The sequence below is a fragment of the Sardina pilchardus genome, chromosome 22 (genome assembly GCF_963854185.1).
Source record: "Sardina pilchardus chromosome 22, fSarPil1.1, whole genome shotgun sequence".
NCBI classification, from domain to species: domain Eukaryota; kingdom Metazoa; phylum Chordata; class Actinopteri; order Clupeiformes; family Clupeidae; genus Sardina; species Sardina pilchardus.
In genome coordinates, this window is record NC_085015.1 from 26,300,374 (window position 1) to 26,320,642 (window position 20,269).

Here is a 20,269-nt window from a genome sequence, read left to right on the forward strand (position 1 = left end):
GAATTAGAAGAGGTCTTAAAATCCCTCTTGAGAGCGCCAAGACACCAAGACCATACCCAGTACATTGTTCCATTGAGAAGCCTCTATTGCCCACAACAGAGTAGTTTACAGTACATCAATCAAATCTTCTGGGTGGGCTTTATACTACAGACAGCTGAACAACGGTGCCTAGTCATTTACGTCATGTTAGCACGCTTCAGTTGATGTTGTGTATGAAAGAAAGAGTCCAATGGTGCTACCATATCTACTTGGCTGTCAAAATAGGGATTTCCTGATGATATCAAACATCCAAAAGAAGGTTATTTATGCATTCCCAACAATTCCTAGTAGTTTTTGCAGATATGAGAGCAGTAAGCTCACTTAACATCAGATGAGGAGTCAAACCAAAGATCCTTCATTACTGACAAGATAGAGCAACATAATGCATCCCTATGGAAGCAAAATTCGAACAGTTCCTGTCTGCTTAAAGATGTGTGTCGCAAAGACGTCATAGTGGGATATCGATCTCTGTCAGATTGGCAAGCTGTTCAGTTCAAATGTAACGTCACTTTCTAGGTCAATTTCTCCCCCCTCCCCTTTGCGAAAACAGAACGTGGAAATCGTCGAAGGTTTGCGTCTCTCGCTCCGCTTCAACCCTCTCTGGTCAAACCAAAAGTCCCATCATGGGTCATCTCTCAAAGACAGCCAACAGCATGCTGCCGTCCTCCTCCTTCCTGATGTCCAGAGGGCCATACTGTAGGAGGTGATCACAGTGGCCCTATACCAGTTAGTATAGTGAAATCAGGAATTGAAAACTATTTCAATCACTTTTAACTATTTTGTTGCTTTCAGTAACATCCCCTTACAATCCACTATCTGCCCATACCTTGAGTAGGCTATACTGCAAACCTGGTCTCCGTAGGCAACCAAGGCTCCAAACAAATTCCCGGTAGCCTGTCCCGATGCGAAACACTGTGGAGTTTCTCTGGGAGTACTGAAGGGAGGGGGTGAGCTACCTCTCTGGTGCGTTTAGTTTGATCCTTGATTAAAATATAACTGTATGCTAAGCCACCTCCAACAAAGGGAAGGGTATGTGTCCCCTTACCTCTGGGGTACGTGGCAAATAAACTAATTTCCCCAAAGGTTATGTTCCTTTAAGGTTACATGTGTTGAACTATGCAATATATGCATCACCATTGTTGTAAGGTTCTCATATACCCTCCTGTGGCAAAATTAGTTTTAATCATAGAGTTATGATGAGACAATTTAGGCAACAACCATCATAGATAATGATCAATGTGTAATCCCAAGAGACAATGTACAGCTATAACCAAAAAGACGTTATCAAGACCAGAGAATCAACCATTTACTCAAATGTCATTATATTACATAATTCATAATGTAGTAAAATCTGACATTATATTCACTGTGATGTATTGTTCTATGCAAGTCTTTCATGCTCAACATTCCCATACAGTTAATATCCAAATCGTTTGCGTAACTGCGTGACAGACGCCCTGGGTTTAAAAAAAAAAAGAATAATAATAACAAAGTAATTAGTTTAAAAAAAAAACAGTAGTCCTTTTTATGACTAGAGATACGATATGATCACAAAGAGTCCCGCTTTTCTTCTGTGAGCTGGGCTGATTGTGTCGCTCCTGGTGCAACAGTCTGTGGAGAGAGACTGTGGGAGTGTTTGGACCTCTTCCCCCTGAGCAGAGCCTCCTCTCCATTCTCGCCCTCCTCTCGCTCCAGCCTGCCTCTCTTCACAAAGTGCTCGATCCGGGACTCCAGACTCTCACAACGAGGCCTCTCCAGCAGGGGGCGGTAGTTGCGCTGCCTGGTGCCCTCCATCAGCCAGCACTGCAGAGGAGTGGGCGCCTCGCCTGAAACAAATGAGGGTTTTTTTAACTCCAGGAGGAACTATGTTGTTTTTGTATTGGCCTATCCCCTGAAATCATCATAGTCTAGTCATAGGCATTGGAAAATCATGGCCGTAATTAATGCAATGCATTAAAAAACAGGTTGTCAACAACAGTAGTAAGATATGCTTTGTGTATAGTACATGTTAAGAATTGTAGTGTACTAGGACCCACCAAAGCTCTCCAGGCCCTGAATCATGCCTCGCAGGACCTGGGTCTTGATTACAGCCTGTGTCCAGTGCTGGTGCAACGTGTTCAGGGCAAAGCCCACCTCCTCAGCCTCCCTCTTCCAGCTCAGGCCCTCAAAGTGGCAGTCATAGAGAACCAGAGGGTAATCCACTGCCATGCTAGAGAAGAAACAAACATATGCATGTCTTAACAGCAGAGTCCGTGATTCATTTTGCCGAGAGATGCTGTTGATATCGGAGCTCAACAGTGAAATTAAAAGTCACATTGTTTTTACTTTTAATAGCTCTGAACAGCTAGCAGACAGTGATGAAATTAGTGGAATTTGAGAAACTGCATTAAAAGACTCCACTTTTAAGACCAATAGGGATTAATCACACAAAGTACTCACGTACGGCTTCACATACTGTAAATATGAAATTCACTTCCGAACAACAAATAGCTGGTATCTTATTGTCACCTGTACTGGGGCTTTCTCGGATTCTTCTCCACGTCCAACAGTTGATCAATGACGTCGGGAGCTTCCAGCTTCTGTCCAATCAGCAGCAGAAGGGCCATCATGCACCGTACCTGTGGGCAGAATAGCTCACGCATTTAAAGAGCTGAGAGTCTATGGCTCTGGCCGAAGTCGGCAGAAATTGAGCGACAGCCAATGATATATTACACCCTTTCCTTCCAAGCTCCTTAAGCTAACATCTAGAGCAGTGATTCCCAACCTGGGGGCGCCAGAGGTTGTGAGGTTACCAAAATTATGTTTGCGCACATTAGGCCTAAATGCATAAAATCCCATTAACACACCCAGTTAGACAATCAAAACTCTCCAAATAAAAACATATTTTTGTTCCATTTTTGAATTCATGTAGCTATTTATTACCTCTGACATCTGACCTTGCGTAAGCAACCTTCGGGTCAAGCTAGGCTAGGCATTGGTAATTCATGCCCGGACCCCGATTGTTGGATAAAACAATGTCTTGTGTGTGTGTGTCTGTGTGCGGGTAGGGGGCCCTGGCTTGCCTTTGACACAGGCAAGGCCTTCAAGGAAAAAAGGTTGGAAAACACTAGGACCATGAAGACAAACTTTGCTGAGTTTCATTAAAAACAAATATACATCGGATTAGGATCTCAACTCTACTAGTCTGAGCTGCTTGTGACACAGGTAGACAAGACAAGTTTACCTCAAGTGTCAAATATGCTTGTAATTTGACTGATCAATTATCACAGCCAACAGTGAGAGCATTCATACAAGAGGTGTATTTGACCGGTACAGCAGTTAAAATATCAACAGTCTTTGACCAGAATCAAGGACCTGCACATATACGTTTCTATGGGACAAAACCCGTCACCACCCACCTGGTGGTACAGAAAGGCCAGCCCTTTGACCTCAAACACGTAGAGGTCGTAGGGGTCGGTTGAGACTGCTTGGCCAGGCTGGGTCGGCTGCACAGACGCAGACAGGATGGTCCTCTGGAACTGCAGCACTCCATTACCCACATCCATTTTACAAAGGTTTCTGAAGTCGTGAGTGCCCTCGTATCTGTATTATGGACCAGGGAAAACGTGCAAATATTATTTAATTTTTATAAAAACATAATTATTACTACACTATATATATATATATATATATATGTGTGTGTGTGTGTGTGTGTGTGTTATTTCCCCACATACCAACCATAGTGTCTGATAACACTGATCTATGAGAATTACCATAACAACTATACAATCCTGGCATTTACATTTTTCGCTGACATCCATCTACACCCACCGCTTCACAGCTACAGCCATGAGACTCACATCCAGGGAACCGCGCGGGAAATAGTATCGATAGGTTCTGGACTGGCAATCGAAGCGGGCACTGAACCCAATTTCAGCTGGTGCCCAGTCTAGTATTCGGATGTCCTGGGGTAGGACACGATTAAGCATCTTAACATACGGCACTTCCTCAGCATTTGGCTTATTCTTCGCACTGGCTCCATCACTAGTAGGAACAACTACTCCAAGACCTCCACAGAACTGGTTTGAGCGCAGGTCAATGGATATGACCTGCAGGGAGAAACAGTTAAGAGAAGATGTTGCAAACATCTCACTAAAATAGAAACGTTACTGGTAATACTATGGTCTACAAAATTGGTACAATTGTATCTATATGAGTATGTAGTACAGGTGTGTACAAGACGTTGTCATGCATGTAATGAATAAGGCTTTGATGAAACAATCAAACTTGTTTGAACTAACCTGTGAGAAAGCGCTCACTCCTTTATCGGTCCGGCCACAACGGTGGTAGTTGGAGCTCTGTCTGTCCTGGATCAGTTTAGTCTTCAGTAGGGCCTCGAACAGTCTGGCTTCAACGGTATTGTCTGTGTTTTCCTGCACGGCAAAGCCCTGATATTCCCAACCCAAATAAGCAAGCCGCATGGCGACGTGGCGTCTTGGATGGGCAGAGAAGTCAAACGGCCTCTCTTTCTTGCCCTTTTTCGCGCTCCTTCCATCTTCCTGACCCTCTGTGTCGGCTGTCACTTTAGGTTTACTGCCTCCATTCATTTTCTTGCTGGCTTGACTACCTGGGTCTGATATTTTCAACTCCGTTTTCAATCGCTCAACCTCGCTTTCCAACTCCTTAATTCTTGCCATCAAGTCCGCCGACATGGTGCTGACTCGAGCGACGACTGTATAAAGTATCGGATTATTTTGTAACGTTTTAAAAGTACTGTTAGTGATGTCTCTGCGGGCTATCCACTTTAACTTCGACAACATTAGCCAGTTAGCTTTCTTGGCTACCTAACCCGGCACTGTTGCTGTCACTAGAAGAAAAGAACACATAGGACAAACAAACACAAAAAGTTCACGTGAATCACTATTAAACCACATTCATCTTAAGCATTGCTATACACAAGAAAAAACACTAAAATGTAGACAACACACGCCTCTAACTCACTGCTTGTCTCGCACGCAAGTGATTCTTCTTATTCTTCTTTACCTATTTGGCAGATTGCATAGTTCAATTGTTGCATACCGCCACCTACAGGAGTGTAGAATGTTGCAGAAACCTTTGGCTACTCAGTCCAAATGGTGTAAAATAAATCTATAAATAATAGATAATAACAAAAATAAACACACAAAAAAACAGACAATAATATTTAATTGAATCAGTGTATTTAAGGAAAATAAATAAGTCTGTCTTTGCATCCCTTGTTCCCCAAGAATATCTTCAATATCACTGTCCATTTCTTGCCATATTTGTCTCTCACTGTACCTCATATCTAAATAAAACATTATCCACATCTTCCTGTGTTTGGCATTCTGTGCATAAACCAATACCTTTTCCTACCAGCTCAAGTGTTGAATTCAATCCTGTATATCCCAGTCTTAATATTGTGCACACTAGGCCTATTTCTTCTTCTCCTGTTTTGCATATTATTTTTCCTCCAATATTTTCCTCCAATATTTTCTTGTTATTTCACATTTCATTTGGAGCTTTCACTTTTCCTTCCCCTATTTTTCCGTATTACCTAGCCTTGCAGCTAATCTTTTTCGTTGCCTCTAATTTGAATTGACTTATCTTCTTCTTTCCTTTCACTTTTCCTCTCTGTCTTAAAATAATCTAGAGGTCTCGGAGCATTCACAAATATAGGTAGCCACTCTAGACTTATACATGCCGAAAACAACTGGAAAACTCAAAGACACTAAAGAACATTGACATACACACCTTCCAAATCGATACGACTGCTAACAGGAAATGTCTATGGAACCAAATAAACAATTAACTTGAGATAGGTACGAGATGGGATGGCCTGCCGTTTTGACATTCATACACTGTTTTGGGCTCGTACTTGATTGGTCGCCAGGTGGCGATGTCACACCATATGAAAGGTGATCGTCAGACGCTTTCATTATAAACCAGCCGATAAACTTGTGACAACCTTCTGATTGTGCCTTAACTGATATGAACAGACTTATTCAGCCTATATCAACCATAATACTGTCAATATTTACAAACCTTTTTTAAATTGCATGACCAATGCATGCATGACCAATGTTATGATCCAGGACAAGAGACACAGGCGCTGTCCACAAGCGAGGGTGCTGAAACGTGTTCGTCCAGGGCCATGGTCTACAGTACATAGCTTGTACAGACAAATGAAAACTCAATCATACATGCTTGTTTTTCAATGGTCTTTACCACAAAACTTCACCTTTTACTTAAAGAGGACCCTTTTGTGTGAATAGTTAGTCTATGTTTTTCCACAAAAAAAAAATCGTATGATTTACGCCTAATTTAGTTTGCTAAAGGAGAATACAATGACAACGAACACGATATGATCTTCATCATTGTTCACATTTGTTTTATCATGATAGGGGCCTCTCCATCCCTTCTTCGAGTGTTGCTGGAGTATAATAGCCCCAGCATAATGAATTTTCTGATTTCTTATTCATTGTTCACACATTTAGTTAAAACGTTACAAAAAGACTGTTTCACTGATATTTAAATATGCCATTGTCGTGTTTAAGTGTGTTTCGTTTTCTTACTAAAATATGATATTTCAGGAGATTAAACTGACTAGACTATAGACTATACACTATAGGAAATATGGCACAGTTACGTCTTGGCCCATCTACAAAAATGAAAAATTTAGACATCTTACACTATCATACCAAATCTGCTTGAATTTGTAATTCGTTCCCAGACCAAATGCACGACCTTCAAAAAGCACAAATAGGCTAATAATCCGTTAGCCTAATATACGAAAAAAATCCCTAGAAAAGGCTGTCCGACCCACGGACGTTGGAAAACATGACTCCTCATCTCATTGGAGAGGAGCTTTTCCTGCCTGAAATTAGCATAAAGGACGCAACTGGCAACCGACCCACTAGGGACCAAGCTGGCCATGCGTCACAGCCCCTCTGTGAATGGGGAAGAGGGGGAGAGAGAAAAATGAAACATGATATTGGCAACATCTACGAGCTAATTCCTGCCTATGGCAGCGTAAGCAGCTGTGATCTCAAAGAGACGCGTGGACGCGCCACAGGTGACGGAGAACCTCCTAAAACGCCCGCGCCCTGTATCGCCAACGGAGAAGCGTCCGAGGGAAAACTTCCCAGGAATAACGACAGGCTCGGGGCCCCGAATCGAAGAGCAACGCGCGTGATTCCACGACGTCACCTCTCAAAACCATGAAGAGACTGTTGACGTTAAGGACCAAACGTGACGAGGACAAGGCGATCGGAAAGTCGCTGGTGAAGTAGCTGGATGCAACGGGGACACAGCGGGGCGAAAAAGTTATTGTCTTTCCCCACCCGAGTGACTAAAAGAGACAACAAAGAAACAAACGTCAATGTTCAAACTATGCTCTCTTTGTACTGACACACCAAGGTAGGAACCATCAATTCCCGTGTCGCTGCACATAAAAATATAGAACCATGGAATCGGAAGGATCTACGGGACTGGCGAAGTCTGCCGCTGTAAAACTGTCTGAGATGGGAGAAAGAACTAAACAATTAGGTACCGCTATGCAAGACCCAAACCGACAGAGACGGATTATTTTAGTGATTGTGTGTGTGGCGCTTTTGTTAGACAATATGCTCTATATGGTTATTGTGCCAATCATTCCAGAATACTTGGCGGAACTGGAAAGTGAGCAGGAACATGCTTATAAAGCTTCTCATGTGAATTCATCTACATACAAAAGCAACAAAGACAATTTAGATGTCCAAATTGGAGTTTTGTTTGCATCCAAGGCTATCATTCAGCTGCTTGTCAACCCTTTTACCGGAACTTTCATAGATCGGGTGGGATACGACATTCCACTTTTAATCGGACTCACTATCATGTTCCTCTCCACCTGCGTATTTGCGTTTGCCGAAAACTACGGGACCCTGTTCTTTGCGCGCAGTCTACAGGGACTCGGCTCGGCTTTTGCCGACACCTCTGGAATCGCAATGATTGCGGACAAGTACACTGAGGAAGCGGAGCGAAGTCGCGCTTTGGGCATCGCCCTGGCGTTCATCTCGTTCGGGAGTCTGGTTGCACCTCCCTTCGGCGGCGTCCTGTACCAGTTTGCCGGTAAACGAGTGCCCTTCATAGTGCTCGCTTGTGTCTGCCTGGCCGACGGCTTCCTGCTTTTAACTGTGATAAAGCCTTTCACGAACAGGACTCGAGAGAATATGCCCGTGGGCACCCCGATCTACCGACTGATGATTGACCCGTACATAGTCGTGGTGGCGGGCGCCCTGACCGTGTGCAACATCCCCCTGGCCTTTTTAGAGCCGACCATCGCCAACTGGATGACCACCACCATGCACGCCAGCGAGTCCGAGGTGGGAATGACTTGGCTCCCAGCTTTTTTCCCCCACGTCCTCGGGGTGTATATCACTGTCAAATTAGCAGCCAAGTACCCCAACTTGCAGTGGTTCTACGGCGCTCTTGGTATGGTCATCATAGGAGCAAGCTCCTGCGTCGTGCCAGCGTGCAAAACTTTTGGCCAGCTCATGCTCCCCTTGTGCGGCATCTGTTTCGGCATCGCCCTGGTGGACACCGCGCTCCTGCCCACTCTTGCCTTCCTCGTCGATGTGCGGCACGTCTCCGTGTACGGCAGCGTGTACGCCATCGCTGATATATCTTACTCGGTCGCGTACGCGATGGGGCCCATCGTGGCCGGCCAGATTGTGCACAATATGGGCTTCGTGCAGCTGAACTTGGGCATGGGACTGGTGAATGTGCTTTACGCGCCAACTCTGCTCTTTCTCCGCCACGTGTGTCAGATGAAGCCGTCCTACTCCGAGAGAAACGTCCTGCTCGAAGAGGGGCCACAGGGACTCTACGACACCATAAAGATGGAGGAGAGGAAGAGTAAAAAGAAGGGCTTAAGCTCCGCCGGTAACTGCGTCCCCATCGATGAAAACGGACTGGACGCCTTTAGAGAACACGGGTCATATTCAGAGGAATCATCTGGTCCAGAATACAGTTAGAAATAATAATAATTAAAAAAAAGGTCGTAGTTAGTCACATTTTTTTTAGAGATTTTGTTTATTTTATTAACTAGAATATATTTTACTTAAGTTATGTGCAATATATAATTACCAAATAATGATTGTCTTATGCGTTTCGAATATGGGCTTCTTAGTTGATCATGATGCTATCATTACAGCTTAAATGACCAAGTCTATGGTGAAACGCTTCCTCCTATCATTGGTATTGTGAAAGGTCTATATTCGACTTTGTGCACATGTACTGTATTGTAAAAAGGTAAATAGAAACATGTATGTAAAATAATATATTAAAACTTCAGACACGAAATCATGAAAACCAAATATTGTACTTTATATTTCCAGGTGAACACACATATTTGTTTACAACCATATTATCGTTATCATGACACTTCATTGCAAGTTTTCAATCACTGTATTAATTTGGAGTGACTATTATCTTCTAGTTTGAACTGTTAAATCACATGTCTACCACAAATAGCCCTACTTGTTGTAAATATGTAGGTATCTGTAAATTCAACTATGCCTATGTGGACTAGTGTAAAATGGAATGTGTGTGTTTTGTGATTCAGGTAGAACCTACTGTATGTAATGTCAGAGGAGAGAATGAACTAAAACGTGCTGAAATATGTTGGTTGAATAAACCTTTAATCCAACTGGTGTTATCCTTTTTGTTCATATTATTCACTCACTGAGGAAAACAACGAAACGAAACTTAGATTCTTAGATTTCAGGTGTAGCTATTTATATATTTATAATTAAAAATAGTGCACCTTAGTAAGTTGTTTTGATTTTCGATTAAGCTAGTTTGATCTGGAGGATAGGATCCTCAAATAAGTTGGAGCCTGACCTCTTGCTATAAGAATGATTTTTCAAGTTCAGAATGTTAAAGGACGAACATATCAAATGACACAGAAAGCTACGAGTAACATGCAGGCCATCGGCTGATACTGAAAAAAAAGTTGATCGTTCTTCCATCATCCAGTTCATTACCATATGAGAAATAAACACATTCAGATCTTCACATAATTAAACACTTAAAAATGAGGAGAGAGAGAGAGAGAGAGAGAGAGAGAGAGAGAGAGAGAGAGAGAGAGAGAGAGCGCAGCGGGCCCCTAATTGAAAATGGCCCGATGTGTGAAGATAATACGGGTAGAACATGTTGATCATTTTCTGATTATGCTTCCAAAAACAGTGAAACCGTAATAAACTCTAGTCTGCTGTGGGGAACAACTCAGCCACCCCTTCTCCTCCCCACCCCAAACCTTGTCCCTAACTTCACATCCCAGAAGAAGTGACTTACTGGGCTATACTTGCAGCCACTTTTGCTCGCCTCATCCATAATATCCTTTGCATAGGTGGGCAGGGAGGGAGGAAAGCTGTCACATAAATATGCTTCCGCGAATAGTTTTCGATGGGAGGAGTTTGTGGCCCGCGGGCGTAGGTAGACGCAAGCACCTTCAGCACGTTTCACTTGCTCAGTAAGAAAACCGTCCAAGACACCGACGGCTGGATGACGCGGTGACTGGGAACGTCGGTGGCGCTCACTCGCATCTGGGAGCATCGTAGAACCGGATCAGGCGTCGGCGAAGAGGGATGGAGAGGACTCTGTCAATGTGTTCGTCCTACTGAGCGGAATTACTTTCCAGGTAATCCCCAAAGTTTGTTTATATTATTGTATACGGAATCGGGTTGAAAACCAGGTCTGTTTGTACATTAGGTAGAAGTTCACTTCTAAAGTAGCTTTTAAAAAAAATCTAACGTCGTTGAACTTTTCAGAATAAGAGCCGGGATGTTTCATAGAATTGCCATGCTACTCGGCTATTTTGCCCGCAAGTTTTCAGCAACTCCAAAAAGAGGTGTCCAGATGTGATGTAAACACTTGTGTTTTAACGAAGTATTGACCAGCCTGTAGCCTATGCGTTTAACAAGTAAATTTGATTATTGCAAGCCTGACATTTTTTATTGTTGATTGTTCTGGAAGGACTCAGGTTGTCCTGCTAAACTGACGGGAGTCTGCATCTTCACCCGACCAAAGACAAGAATGCCTATCTTGGAGAAACAACTGTCCCAAGGCCGCAAGGACAGCGCTGTAAGTTTGCAGCCAATAGCAGTTTTGTTTTTGGTTAGCCTGCTTGTTTATTATTATTATTATTATTATTATGATTATTAATAATAATAATAATAATAATAATAATATTGTTATTGGTTTTTGTACTAGGTAAAACGACCTTAGGGACATGAACAGATATAATTCAAAATTGATGCAATAGACTGAGATTACGACTATAAGGGAAAGACAAGAGTTTCGGCAGCACTGAGAGATGGGTTTGTCCATATCTATGGAAATGACGTGCATGTTGCGACCACTAGGGGCGAATGCTTTCAGCACGCTGGACAGTCGAAGAATTAGACGGCAAACAGCTGTTGTCTCCGCCCGATGGAATGTGAATGTTTCTCATGATGAAACATAGCAAAGGGTTTGTTTCCATGGACATTTAAAGAAAACACAGGGGGTCAGTCGCATGCCTTAAGAAGGGAGACTCGTAAAAGTATGGAAGTGAAATACAAGAACAAGGAAAATGCTGTTCGTCATACACACGTAGGCTATACAAGTCGTATACCTCACGGAATACCCCTAAACTAGGCTACTGATTGTGGGTGTGTCCCGAAAATGGAAATAATTAAAGAAAAATAGGTATTTTGTAAGACCTTGATGAATTTGGCCGATTTAAACATCTTGCAATTTTGGACCCTGAGAATGAGCTGTCAGTTCAGTGAGTGAATGAAACAGCATAAAAGGTAGCCTATGTCGTCCTTCAGTAAAATTATACAGTAATCAAATTTCAAACCGATGTGACTTAGGCTATCATTCAGTGCCCTATGTTGAGTAAAGTTGTTGATGCAAAAATTGACAGTAAATCAAAACAATGATACGATGACAATTAGGCTATTCTATTCTTTCATTGTTGAATTATGCATATTGCGCTGGGCTAAGTTCTCTAGTTGCGGACTGTTTACTAGTCACTGAGGGGCTATTTTTGAAGCCTCGTCATTAGCATGTTACCCAAGGACATAAGAGTTAAGGAAGAGGAAAAATGTCTTTCCCACAAGGGTTTCCAATCAGTGCATGTCTCCAAGCAATTCTCAATTAATTATGTATGGTGCTCTCTGTGAATACAAGCTCAAACGGAGAGAGGAAAAAACTTCAGAAAGATTTAAATTTTTAACAATTAAAACCCTTCTGGCTCATGAATAAACGCTGTAAGGCAATCTAATGAAAAATAAGTTGGTATATAACAACGTTCAAACGAAAGAATGTATGTGTTCTAACGGAAGTGCTGTTTCTACACGTACAGGCCTTGCCCAAGGTTCCGGTCCCCTCTCTACACCAGACGCTGAATATGTACTTGCGGTGTATGAGGCACCTGGTGCCGGATCAGAAGTTCCGGGACACACAAGCCATCGTGGAGAAGTTCGGAAAAGCTGGAGGCATTGGCGAGATACTCCAGAGAAAACTGCAAGAGCGCAGGGATCGAACTGAAAACTGGGTACATTACTCCATACAACCACACGTTACATGATTGGACAGGGAGTTTTTGTTTACTAGGTTTCTTCTTTTGGTAATAAATGCTCGTTAATAATTCAGTGATATAGCCTACATTTGTTTTATTTGAACGGTAGCGATAGGCTATGGGTTTGTTTGGGAAAAAACAAACCCTCTGAGAAGGTGACGCAGGAGAGGATGAGTTGAATGAAAGAGTGTAAACAGTGTATCCAGACCTATCACATGAGCCATTCACCATCGGGGGGTTCAATCCAAACTGCCGCACGAAGCTAATGGATTTCAGATCCCCGATATCTATCATACTCCCCGCCACACAACCGCCTCCCCGCCTCCCGTCCCCTCTTCTCCGTACCTGACAAACGCTGGGCCGCCCTGTATTGATGACCAGTCTCGCTCTATTGCGCAGAACACCGTCCGTCGTCAAAGTAACTGATCGGACTCTGAAGATGGACTGGGGTTAACAAAGGGCACACGGAGCAAGAGCCCGCTGACGCACACAGTGTCCGAGACTTAGACAAATGAGTTTCTCTGTGTTTTTTTTTTTTTTTAAAGCCTATAGTAAGTCCAACCCAACGACGTGTCACAGATGAAACCTGTTCTCAGGGAAGAACATTCTTCCCTCACTGGATGATGACTGGTAACAGAATAGCCAAAGAGCTCACGAGAGTTATGCAGAGAAACGGCCATTAGAGAGTTATTGTTCATAGGCTTAATCTATAAAGATAGAAAAAATACATATTTGTCATCTGAGTGAAATATGTAGTGATTTCACTTCCATTGACAATCCTTGGATTCTGCTGTAATATAGCCACCTGTTACGTAAGGTACTAAATACAAATATCTGATGATATATCACTTTGGGTTGCACTTTGGGTGCATACAAAGTGTGCTATACTGTACTTACTTGCTATACAATTCTAAAATGAGCAGGATTAAGGGACAGGCAAGGAATATCTTCACCCATAAAGATGAACCAATCTTTACATATCTTTGCAATTATGATATTAAAACATAAATTGTGTATTTTTCTTATGTTTACAAAGTCAGAAGTTGTAGAAACCTCATCTCACTACTGTTTCACTATACATGTAGGCTACAATCACACATTAACTCTTGAATCTTGAAAACACTTCATGTCTGTGTTTCAGGTGTATGACTATTGGCTCCATGATATGTACTTGAACAGCCGATTAGCACTGCCAGTAAACTCCAGCCCTGTCATGGTCCTCCCCAAACAGTCCTTTACAGACAGAAAGGACTCGCTCAGGTATGTACCACACTGACAGTGTGTTTCTTTGATCTGATTAGTTCAGTGAGCTCTGCCAGGTTATCACATGTAAACAGTCCATCAGTAATGACTTTACAATCTAAAGCTGATGATGCATCAGGCACCTTTTTGAGCAACATTATTGGGCAATGTTTCTTGTATATTTGTTCTGGCATGCTACCATGGATATTGTTTTTTAACCATGGATGATTACGTTTCTGGAGAACCTTAATCATCAGCAGGCAAATTTTCATGATCATCCAACCAGAACACACTGGGCAAATAATTTCCCCATGTATCATCACCTTAAGCGCCATGTGGCAGAAATGGAAGCTTCACTGTTATTGCAGTGCTGTAGTCAAATGATCTGCTCAAGAGGACAGGGAAATCTGGATGAATGTATACACCCCATTCAACTGTTCATATCAAACAGAATGTGTTGAGAGTAAATATTTGAAGCAAATTAAATATTGAAAAGCAATCCCTGCAATCCACCTCAAAAACAAAATACCAGTCACCCGATTCACTGTTCTTACAGGACAACACCTTTGTAGATCACACACGCTCAGGCCAGTGGCTGATGGCTGTATTTCTGTTGAGAGAATAAAGAATTACATTTTGGTGTTGAAAAAGCCACCCAAATGTAAAAATCAGTTTGCCTTTTTGAATCTGCCCTGTTTTCTTTGAAAAAGTTGCTCAAATACAGTAAATTCTCAGTTTGATGGACCTATAGCGAGGGCTTTGCCTTGTGTTGGCATGATGGCATCATTGGTGTCTTTCTATCCTCTTGATGAGGAAGCGGTCTCTCATCTGCTTCAGTGAAGTCGTCCAACAACATGCTATTTGGATCCTGTCATCTACTCTTCTACAGTCTATCACACCGCTGTTCTATTGGCAGTCACACATGCATCTAACACATCACTCCATTCTGGAATAGTTCCTTCTTCTTTTAAACAGGCAAGGGTTACACCTTTGCTAAAGAAAAGTACACTTAAAGGGGAAATCTGCTGTTAAATGGGTTTTAGATACATGTATGTCAAGTCTGACCATAAGCTATGTGTGTTGTGCATGGGGAACCAACTTCTTTCCCCATGCGTGACACCCCTCACCCCCTTTTTGAATGCTCACGCACACATTCTTCCATCTGTCAACAACATGAAATGTCGACCAGCCAGAAATATAGGTCAAATTCAAGACTCTTTTCCTCGGTGGTTCCTTGTTGGTCGAATGAGTTGCTCAGTGCTCTCCATTCTTGTGATAGTTTCGGGCAGGGGTGGACTGGCAATCTGTGCATTCAGGAGAAGTCCACAACAGCCGTCCATTTGATGGTTGCATGCCTGGCTCAGTGCCCCATCGGCCAAGTAGGGCTACTGTCTAGCTCTCCACATAAATACGCATCACTCAGGCTTCATCAAAGCTATCAGTTGTCATCCAAATAAAGTAAACATTTTCACCATTACGTTTTCAATGATACAAGATAGGATGATGCAGTTGATGTTCTGTATGTGTTGAGATCAAACTCCCAGTACAGTTGCTTATAGTCAGTTGAATAAATAAAACAACATGTGTAGGTTTTTATAGGCTGTATTGTAATATGCTGTAATCAATGCATGTGATATATTTTTAAGTTCATTTATGAATTAGTTTCCACAAAATTGACCAGAAGTCACGGTCGGTTTTAGCCTTTTACCTTTTCATGGGATGGTAGAAATTTCGATGGGCAACATAGCAAAGCAGTCAAATTGGATAAAAATTTACATAAACACAAAACACAAACACAGAAAAATCTAAACTAGTTTGAGTTGCTGCAGCCAACAGCCAGGGACAGGCAGCATTTCTAATACATGCATTTAAAATAAGTATTTTAGAGTAGTTGTCATTTGTATTTTATTTTGTTGAAGAAAATGGCTTGCAAGATGCAAGATGAGTAACGTACATGTACACTCCAGGGACCTGAACCTCTTCCCTGAGGGCAGCATGCTGAACAAGTGATGGTTTGGGTGATGGTGGTCTTTTATGGTCACCCTGGCTCTGGACCTGGAGCTGGCGATGGAGTCCAGGAAGGGGAGTGGACAGCTAGTCAACTTCTCAGCCGTTCTGATGACCCTCTGTGATCTCTTCCGATTGGCCACTGAACAGCCAGCGTGCCACTCAGTGATAGCGCGTGCCAACATACTCTGAACTGTGGCTCGGTAGAAGGAGATCAGCAGGTCGGTCTGCAGCCTAATTCCATCTCAGGACCCTCAGGAAATAGAGGCACTGCTGGGCGACAGGTCCTCGGAGATGTGGGTCCCAAGGAACTTGAGAGAGGACACCCTCTCCACATGGTCACCTTTTTATGCAGAGAGGAGGAGGGTCGGCTTTGCTCCTGCAAAAGTCTATGACCACCTCCTTGGTCTTTTTGGTGTTGTTGTCACACCACTCTGTAAGTCGCCGGACCTCGTCTCTGTAGTCTGTCATCATCCTTGGGGATGAGCCCTATGAGAGTGGTGTCATCTGCATGTAATGATGGTGTTGCAGGGGTGTGTGGGAGTGCAGTCAGAGGTGTAGACGGTGAGCAGGAGGGGGTCAGCACACGGCCCTGTGGAGAGCCAGTGCAGAGCGTCAGGGTGGACGAACCCCTGTGACCAATCCTGACAGACTGCGGGCACTCGGTGAGGAAGTCTTTGATCCAAACGCACGTGGCGGGGGAGGGAGGGGGTGGGGGGGTCCAGGTTGGCAAGCTTGGTTATGAGGATGTCCGGAATTATGGTATTGAAGGCCGAGCTGAAGTCGATGAAGAGCATTACTGATGTCCCAGGATTCTCCAGGTGGTGCAGGTGGTGCAGGGCAGTGTGAAGGGCAGTGGAGATGGCGTCCTCAGTTGACCTGCTTGTCTTGTAGGCAAACTGGTGGGGGTTGAATCTGGAGGGGCAGCAGCCCTTGATGTGTTTCAGGACCAGCTTCTCAAAGCATTTGGCCACCACAGGTGTTAGAGCAATGGGTCTAATAGTCATTGAGACTACTGATGGTGGTGGACTTAGGGATGGAGACTATTGTCGCCGATTTCAGGCAGTGTGGGACAGTGACTTGAGACAAGGAAAGGTTGAATAATTGTGTGAACACAGTAGACAGCTGGCATAGAACCTATAACAATCCATGGAGCGTCCAATGATCGGGAGTCTGGCAGTTGTATCCAATGTTGTACAATTCCAGTTGGCTGTAGGCCTATGTAAGTTCTGCTTTACAATAGTCCGTAAGATAGCTCGAAAACATAAAGAAAAGAGCACCTGTGTGGAGAGCTTAGAACCATTGCGACCAAGCGCGCCATTACACTCAGAACCAACTCATCTATACCCAAGCTGGGCTTTCTTTTTACTTCTTGACGTTTGGGTGGGCCCATGCCTAGAGCCAGTCCTGCCAGAAGTCAACATTTAAGGGGATATTTTTAAAAATGTTCTTCACAGGGGACCATGTCCCCAACCCCCTAGCATTTCTGAGGCCCAAAAGTATTTTATGCCATGGGACCCAGATTGTCCAGCAGCACCCAGTCAATAATTAGCATTTTTTGTAAAACGTGACCACCTCTTTTGAATGTGATACCTTGATTGGTATACCTTGACAGATCATATCGGTTCAACATGCACTTAGTTTATTAAGCATTGAAATTGTTGTTTATTATTGCTATCCTCCTTAAGTACTACGAACTTGTAAATTGTTTACTGTTAATTGTTTAACTATTGTATTGTTATTTGTTACAATATAGATTGTTATGCTGTGCAATACATTGCACATCTGACATTTTGAGACTAGATCAAAGATCTGGTTCTGAGTCACAGTTACTGCCTTGACCGGCGAGTTCAGTATACGCACATGCCTGGCCCAGTTGAAGCAGTTGAGCTGATTCACACCAAGGACAATACCCCGCGCCGGGCTTTAAATCTCGGCCGCTTATTAAAAGGCTTGTGGTCTGTTAGAGGCACACAGGAGTTCAGCCGGGCGACTGTAACTCACCATTAGCTTTTGTCAGCCCATGGCTCACTAAGTGAATGTTTCCAGGGCATGGGAGAGACGGAAGGAGGGAGGGAGAGAGGGATGGAGGGAGGGAGTGGGGTTAGGGTGATAGAGCGAGAGAGAGAAAGAAAGGGATGGAGGGTGGGAGAGGGATGGAGGGAGGTTGGAGGGAGGCTGGTTGGCGGGGCACTGACACAGGCTTTTATTTGATGGGGTGCGACAGCACTAAGCATCCCTGAGAGACTGCTGGAAAAGCTGAGCAGCCACAGGCTCTCTCACTTCATTCGCTCTCTCCCTCTCTCTCTTTTCTCTTTTTTTCCTGTCCTCATCTCTTCCTTTCTTGCTCCCCAGCCCTTTCACTCTCTCACTTTCTCTGTCTCATTTTTGTCCTCTCTCTGTCTGTCACTCTGTTTCTTTTCCTCTTTCCTTTGGTCTCTACTCTCTCTCTCTCTCTCTGTTTGTGTTCCTATGTATCTTGCTCTCTTACTATCCCTCTCTCACTGCCTCTTTCTATCATTCTCTTTCTCCTATCTCCTTTTCTTTCTCCCACTGTCAGTCTTGCTTTCCCCCGCTTCCTCTCCCCCTTCTCTGCTCTCTCTCTCTCTCTCTCTCTGTTATTGATCTACCTTTGAACACAACAGGCCTGAGACAAATGACACAAACCATAAGACTTGACTTGTGTCTGTGCTCTTTTTCTCCTCCCATCCACTCCCTCCATCTCTCATCTCTCTCTCTCACTCTCTCTCTCATACACACACACACACACACACACACACACAAAAACATGAGCATGTGCACACATACACACACACAAAGATGAGTGTGTGTACACACACACATAAGTGCAGATACTCACAAGCACACACAAAGACAGTGAGGGAGATAGAGCAGGAGGGAAACACGCCCAGCTCCTGTGTAGCCTGGTAATCCAACAATAATGTGATTACCAGACCTCGATTGGACAACATAGGAGGGTGGAGTGTGTACTGTATTACAGTGTGAGAGTGTGCATGTTTTATGCCTTTACAAGAAGAATGAGATACATACAAGATATTTTTACAGGAAACAAACAAAAGGATGTACAAGCTTAGAAAAGAACACATTTGTTCATGAAGCGTTAGTTGTTGTTTAAAAAATAGGTAAAAAATACAGCTGTATATAACTATTATATTACTGAACTGAGATAAAATAGTTTCATGATGACATGAATGGATGAATATATGAATGAAGGAATTCTGTAGACTGCACTTGCAACGCACTTGCCACACACTTTATCCTGTGTTAAACACTCTCCACATGGTTGATACATCATCTATACACTATGAAATCACTTTCTCTCACTAAACAGAGCAACACATTGATTTTGTTCATAGCCAGGTGAGCTACACTCAGTTTGTTCCTCTCCTTTCTGATTTACAGATTCGCTGCTCGCCTTGTTGCAGGAGTTCTGGAGTATAAGGCCATGCTCGACACGTAAGTTCCCGTCCTGCACGTTTCCCATATGGACTGTGGATCAGGGGAGGAGTGGGACATATATTACTATGTGTTGCCCTCCTCTTTTTGTAGGTAATTACAGAAAATGTACTATGCGGCTTTTCACAATGCTAGTAGACCACTCTATTGACTTGAATGGGATTTTCCAACATTTTATGGTCTATCTATGCTGAAACATAATTACCGCTGACAATGGCAATGGGTTTTGTCTTTTAATTTCACTTTACAAGTAGTTTGTTCACTTCTTGCAATGGAACTTAATTCAGAAGTGAAAGCAGTGTTTTCTCTAATGTTTGATTCAAGTTCAGCAGGTGTTGCAAACGCAAGCATCAAAGCCACACTTTGCTTGGCTCCATTTTTTACCATTTGAGATTTGACAAGTTCAGTTCTGTCAGGTCTATTAAGTCAAGAACAACACAACAACACACAAGACAATAAACTAGAGAAGCACTCAGAGAGCGCAGACCTCCGCTTGCATTGTTCTTCCTAGGTTAGGTTGACTCACATTTGAACCTAAACTATTCAGATCGCCACCACGTGGCCATACCATGCCATTACACCACCAAGCTAAATACATAAACGCCCCCGGAATCCCGACGGAATTACGGATCATTCCCAAAATGTAATCGTTTCTTCCTTGGGTCATTACTTTTTGAGTTATCTTGCTAACAAACAGACAGACAGACAGACAGACAAACAGACAGACAGACAGACACGACAGACAAACGCCGGTCCCCGATGAAAACATACCTCCTTGGCAGAGGTAAAAAATCTTTAGGAAATGTTATTGAATATATTACGAATTAAATTTGCCGGTATGGCTCTGTTCAGAGGAGTCCCCAGACCTTTCATGAGCACCATGAAAGAGCAGAGAGTCGG

General features: G+C 43.2%; 3 protein-coding genes across 3 annotated transcripts in view; 2 read left to right on the forward strand and 1 right to left on the reverse strand.

Moving 5' to 3' along the window:
* Positions 1–1,328: 1,328 nt before the first annotated feature.
* Positions 1,329–5,136, reverse strand: pus3 (pseudouridylate synthase 3). Its single transcript, XM_062526849.1, has 7 exons — positions 5,020–5,136; positions 4,320–4,885; positions 3,850–4,127; positions 3,438–3,621; positions 2,548–2,657; positions 2,076–2,248; positions 1,329–1,865 (listed from the first exon to the last, which is right to left on the reverse strand). The coding sequence occupies exons 2-7, from the start codon at positions 4,836–4,838 to the stop codon at positions 1,588–1,590; spliced, it is 1,542 nt and encodes a 513-aa protein (XP_062382833.1). The 5' UTR covers positions 4,839–4,885; positions 5,020–5,136; the 3' UTR covers positions 1,329–1,587.
* Positions 5,137–6,968: 1,832 nt separating this feature from the next.
* LOC134070184 (probable vesicular acetylcholine transporter-A) lies at positions 6,969–9,718 on the forward strand. The gene has a single exon (XM_062526438.1). It carries the CDS (start codon positions 7,503–7,505, stop codon positions 9,048–9,050), a length of 1,548 nt encoding a protein of 515 aa, XP_062382422.1. The 5' UTR covers positions 6,969–7,502; the 3' UTR covers positions 9,051–9,718.
* An 860-nt stretch (positions 9,719–10,578) lies between these two features.
* LOC134070058 (choline O-acetyltransferase-like) overlaps positions 10,579–20,269 on the forward strand; it is a 28,405-nt gene continuing 18,714 nt past the window's right edge. The window contains exons 1-5 of the mRNA XM_062526262.1: positions 10,579–10,717; positions 11,053–11,160; positions 12,428–12,619; positions 13,785–13,903; positions 19,316–19,369. Coding sequence (XP_062382246.1) covers positions 11,113–11,160; positions 12,428–12,619; positions 13,785–13,903; positions 19,316–19,369 — 413 coding nt within the window. The 5' untranslated portion in view covers positions 10,579–10,717; positions 11,053–11,112. The remainder of the gene's footprint in view (positions 10,718–11,052; positions 11,161–12,427; positions 12,620–13,784; positions 13,904–19,315; positions 19,370–20,269) is intronic.

Excerpts from the sequence above, each read along its gene's own strand:
- LOC134070184 (XM_062526438.1), top strand. The coding sequence starts at position 7,503 with ATGGAATCGGAAGGATCTACGGGACTGGCGAAGTCTGCCGCTGTAAAA.
- pus3 (XM_062526849.1), bottom strand. The coding sequence starts at position 4,838 with ATGTTGTCGAAGTTAAAGTGGATAGCCCGCAGAGACATCACTAACAGT. Across the intron at positions 2,658-3,437 it reads TGGCCTTTCTGTACCACCAG|GTACGGTGCATGATGGCCCT; the intron begins GTGGGTGGTGAC and ends TTCTGCCCACAG. Across the intron at positions 2,249-2,547 it reads CCGAGAAAGCCCCAGTACAG|CATGGCAGTGGATTACCCTC; the intron begins GTGACAATAAGA and ends TTTCTTCTCTAG.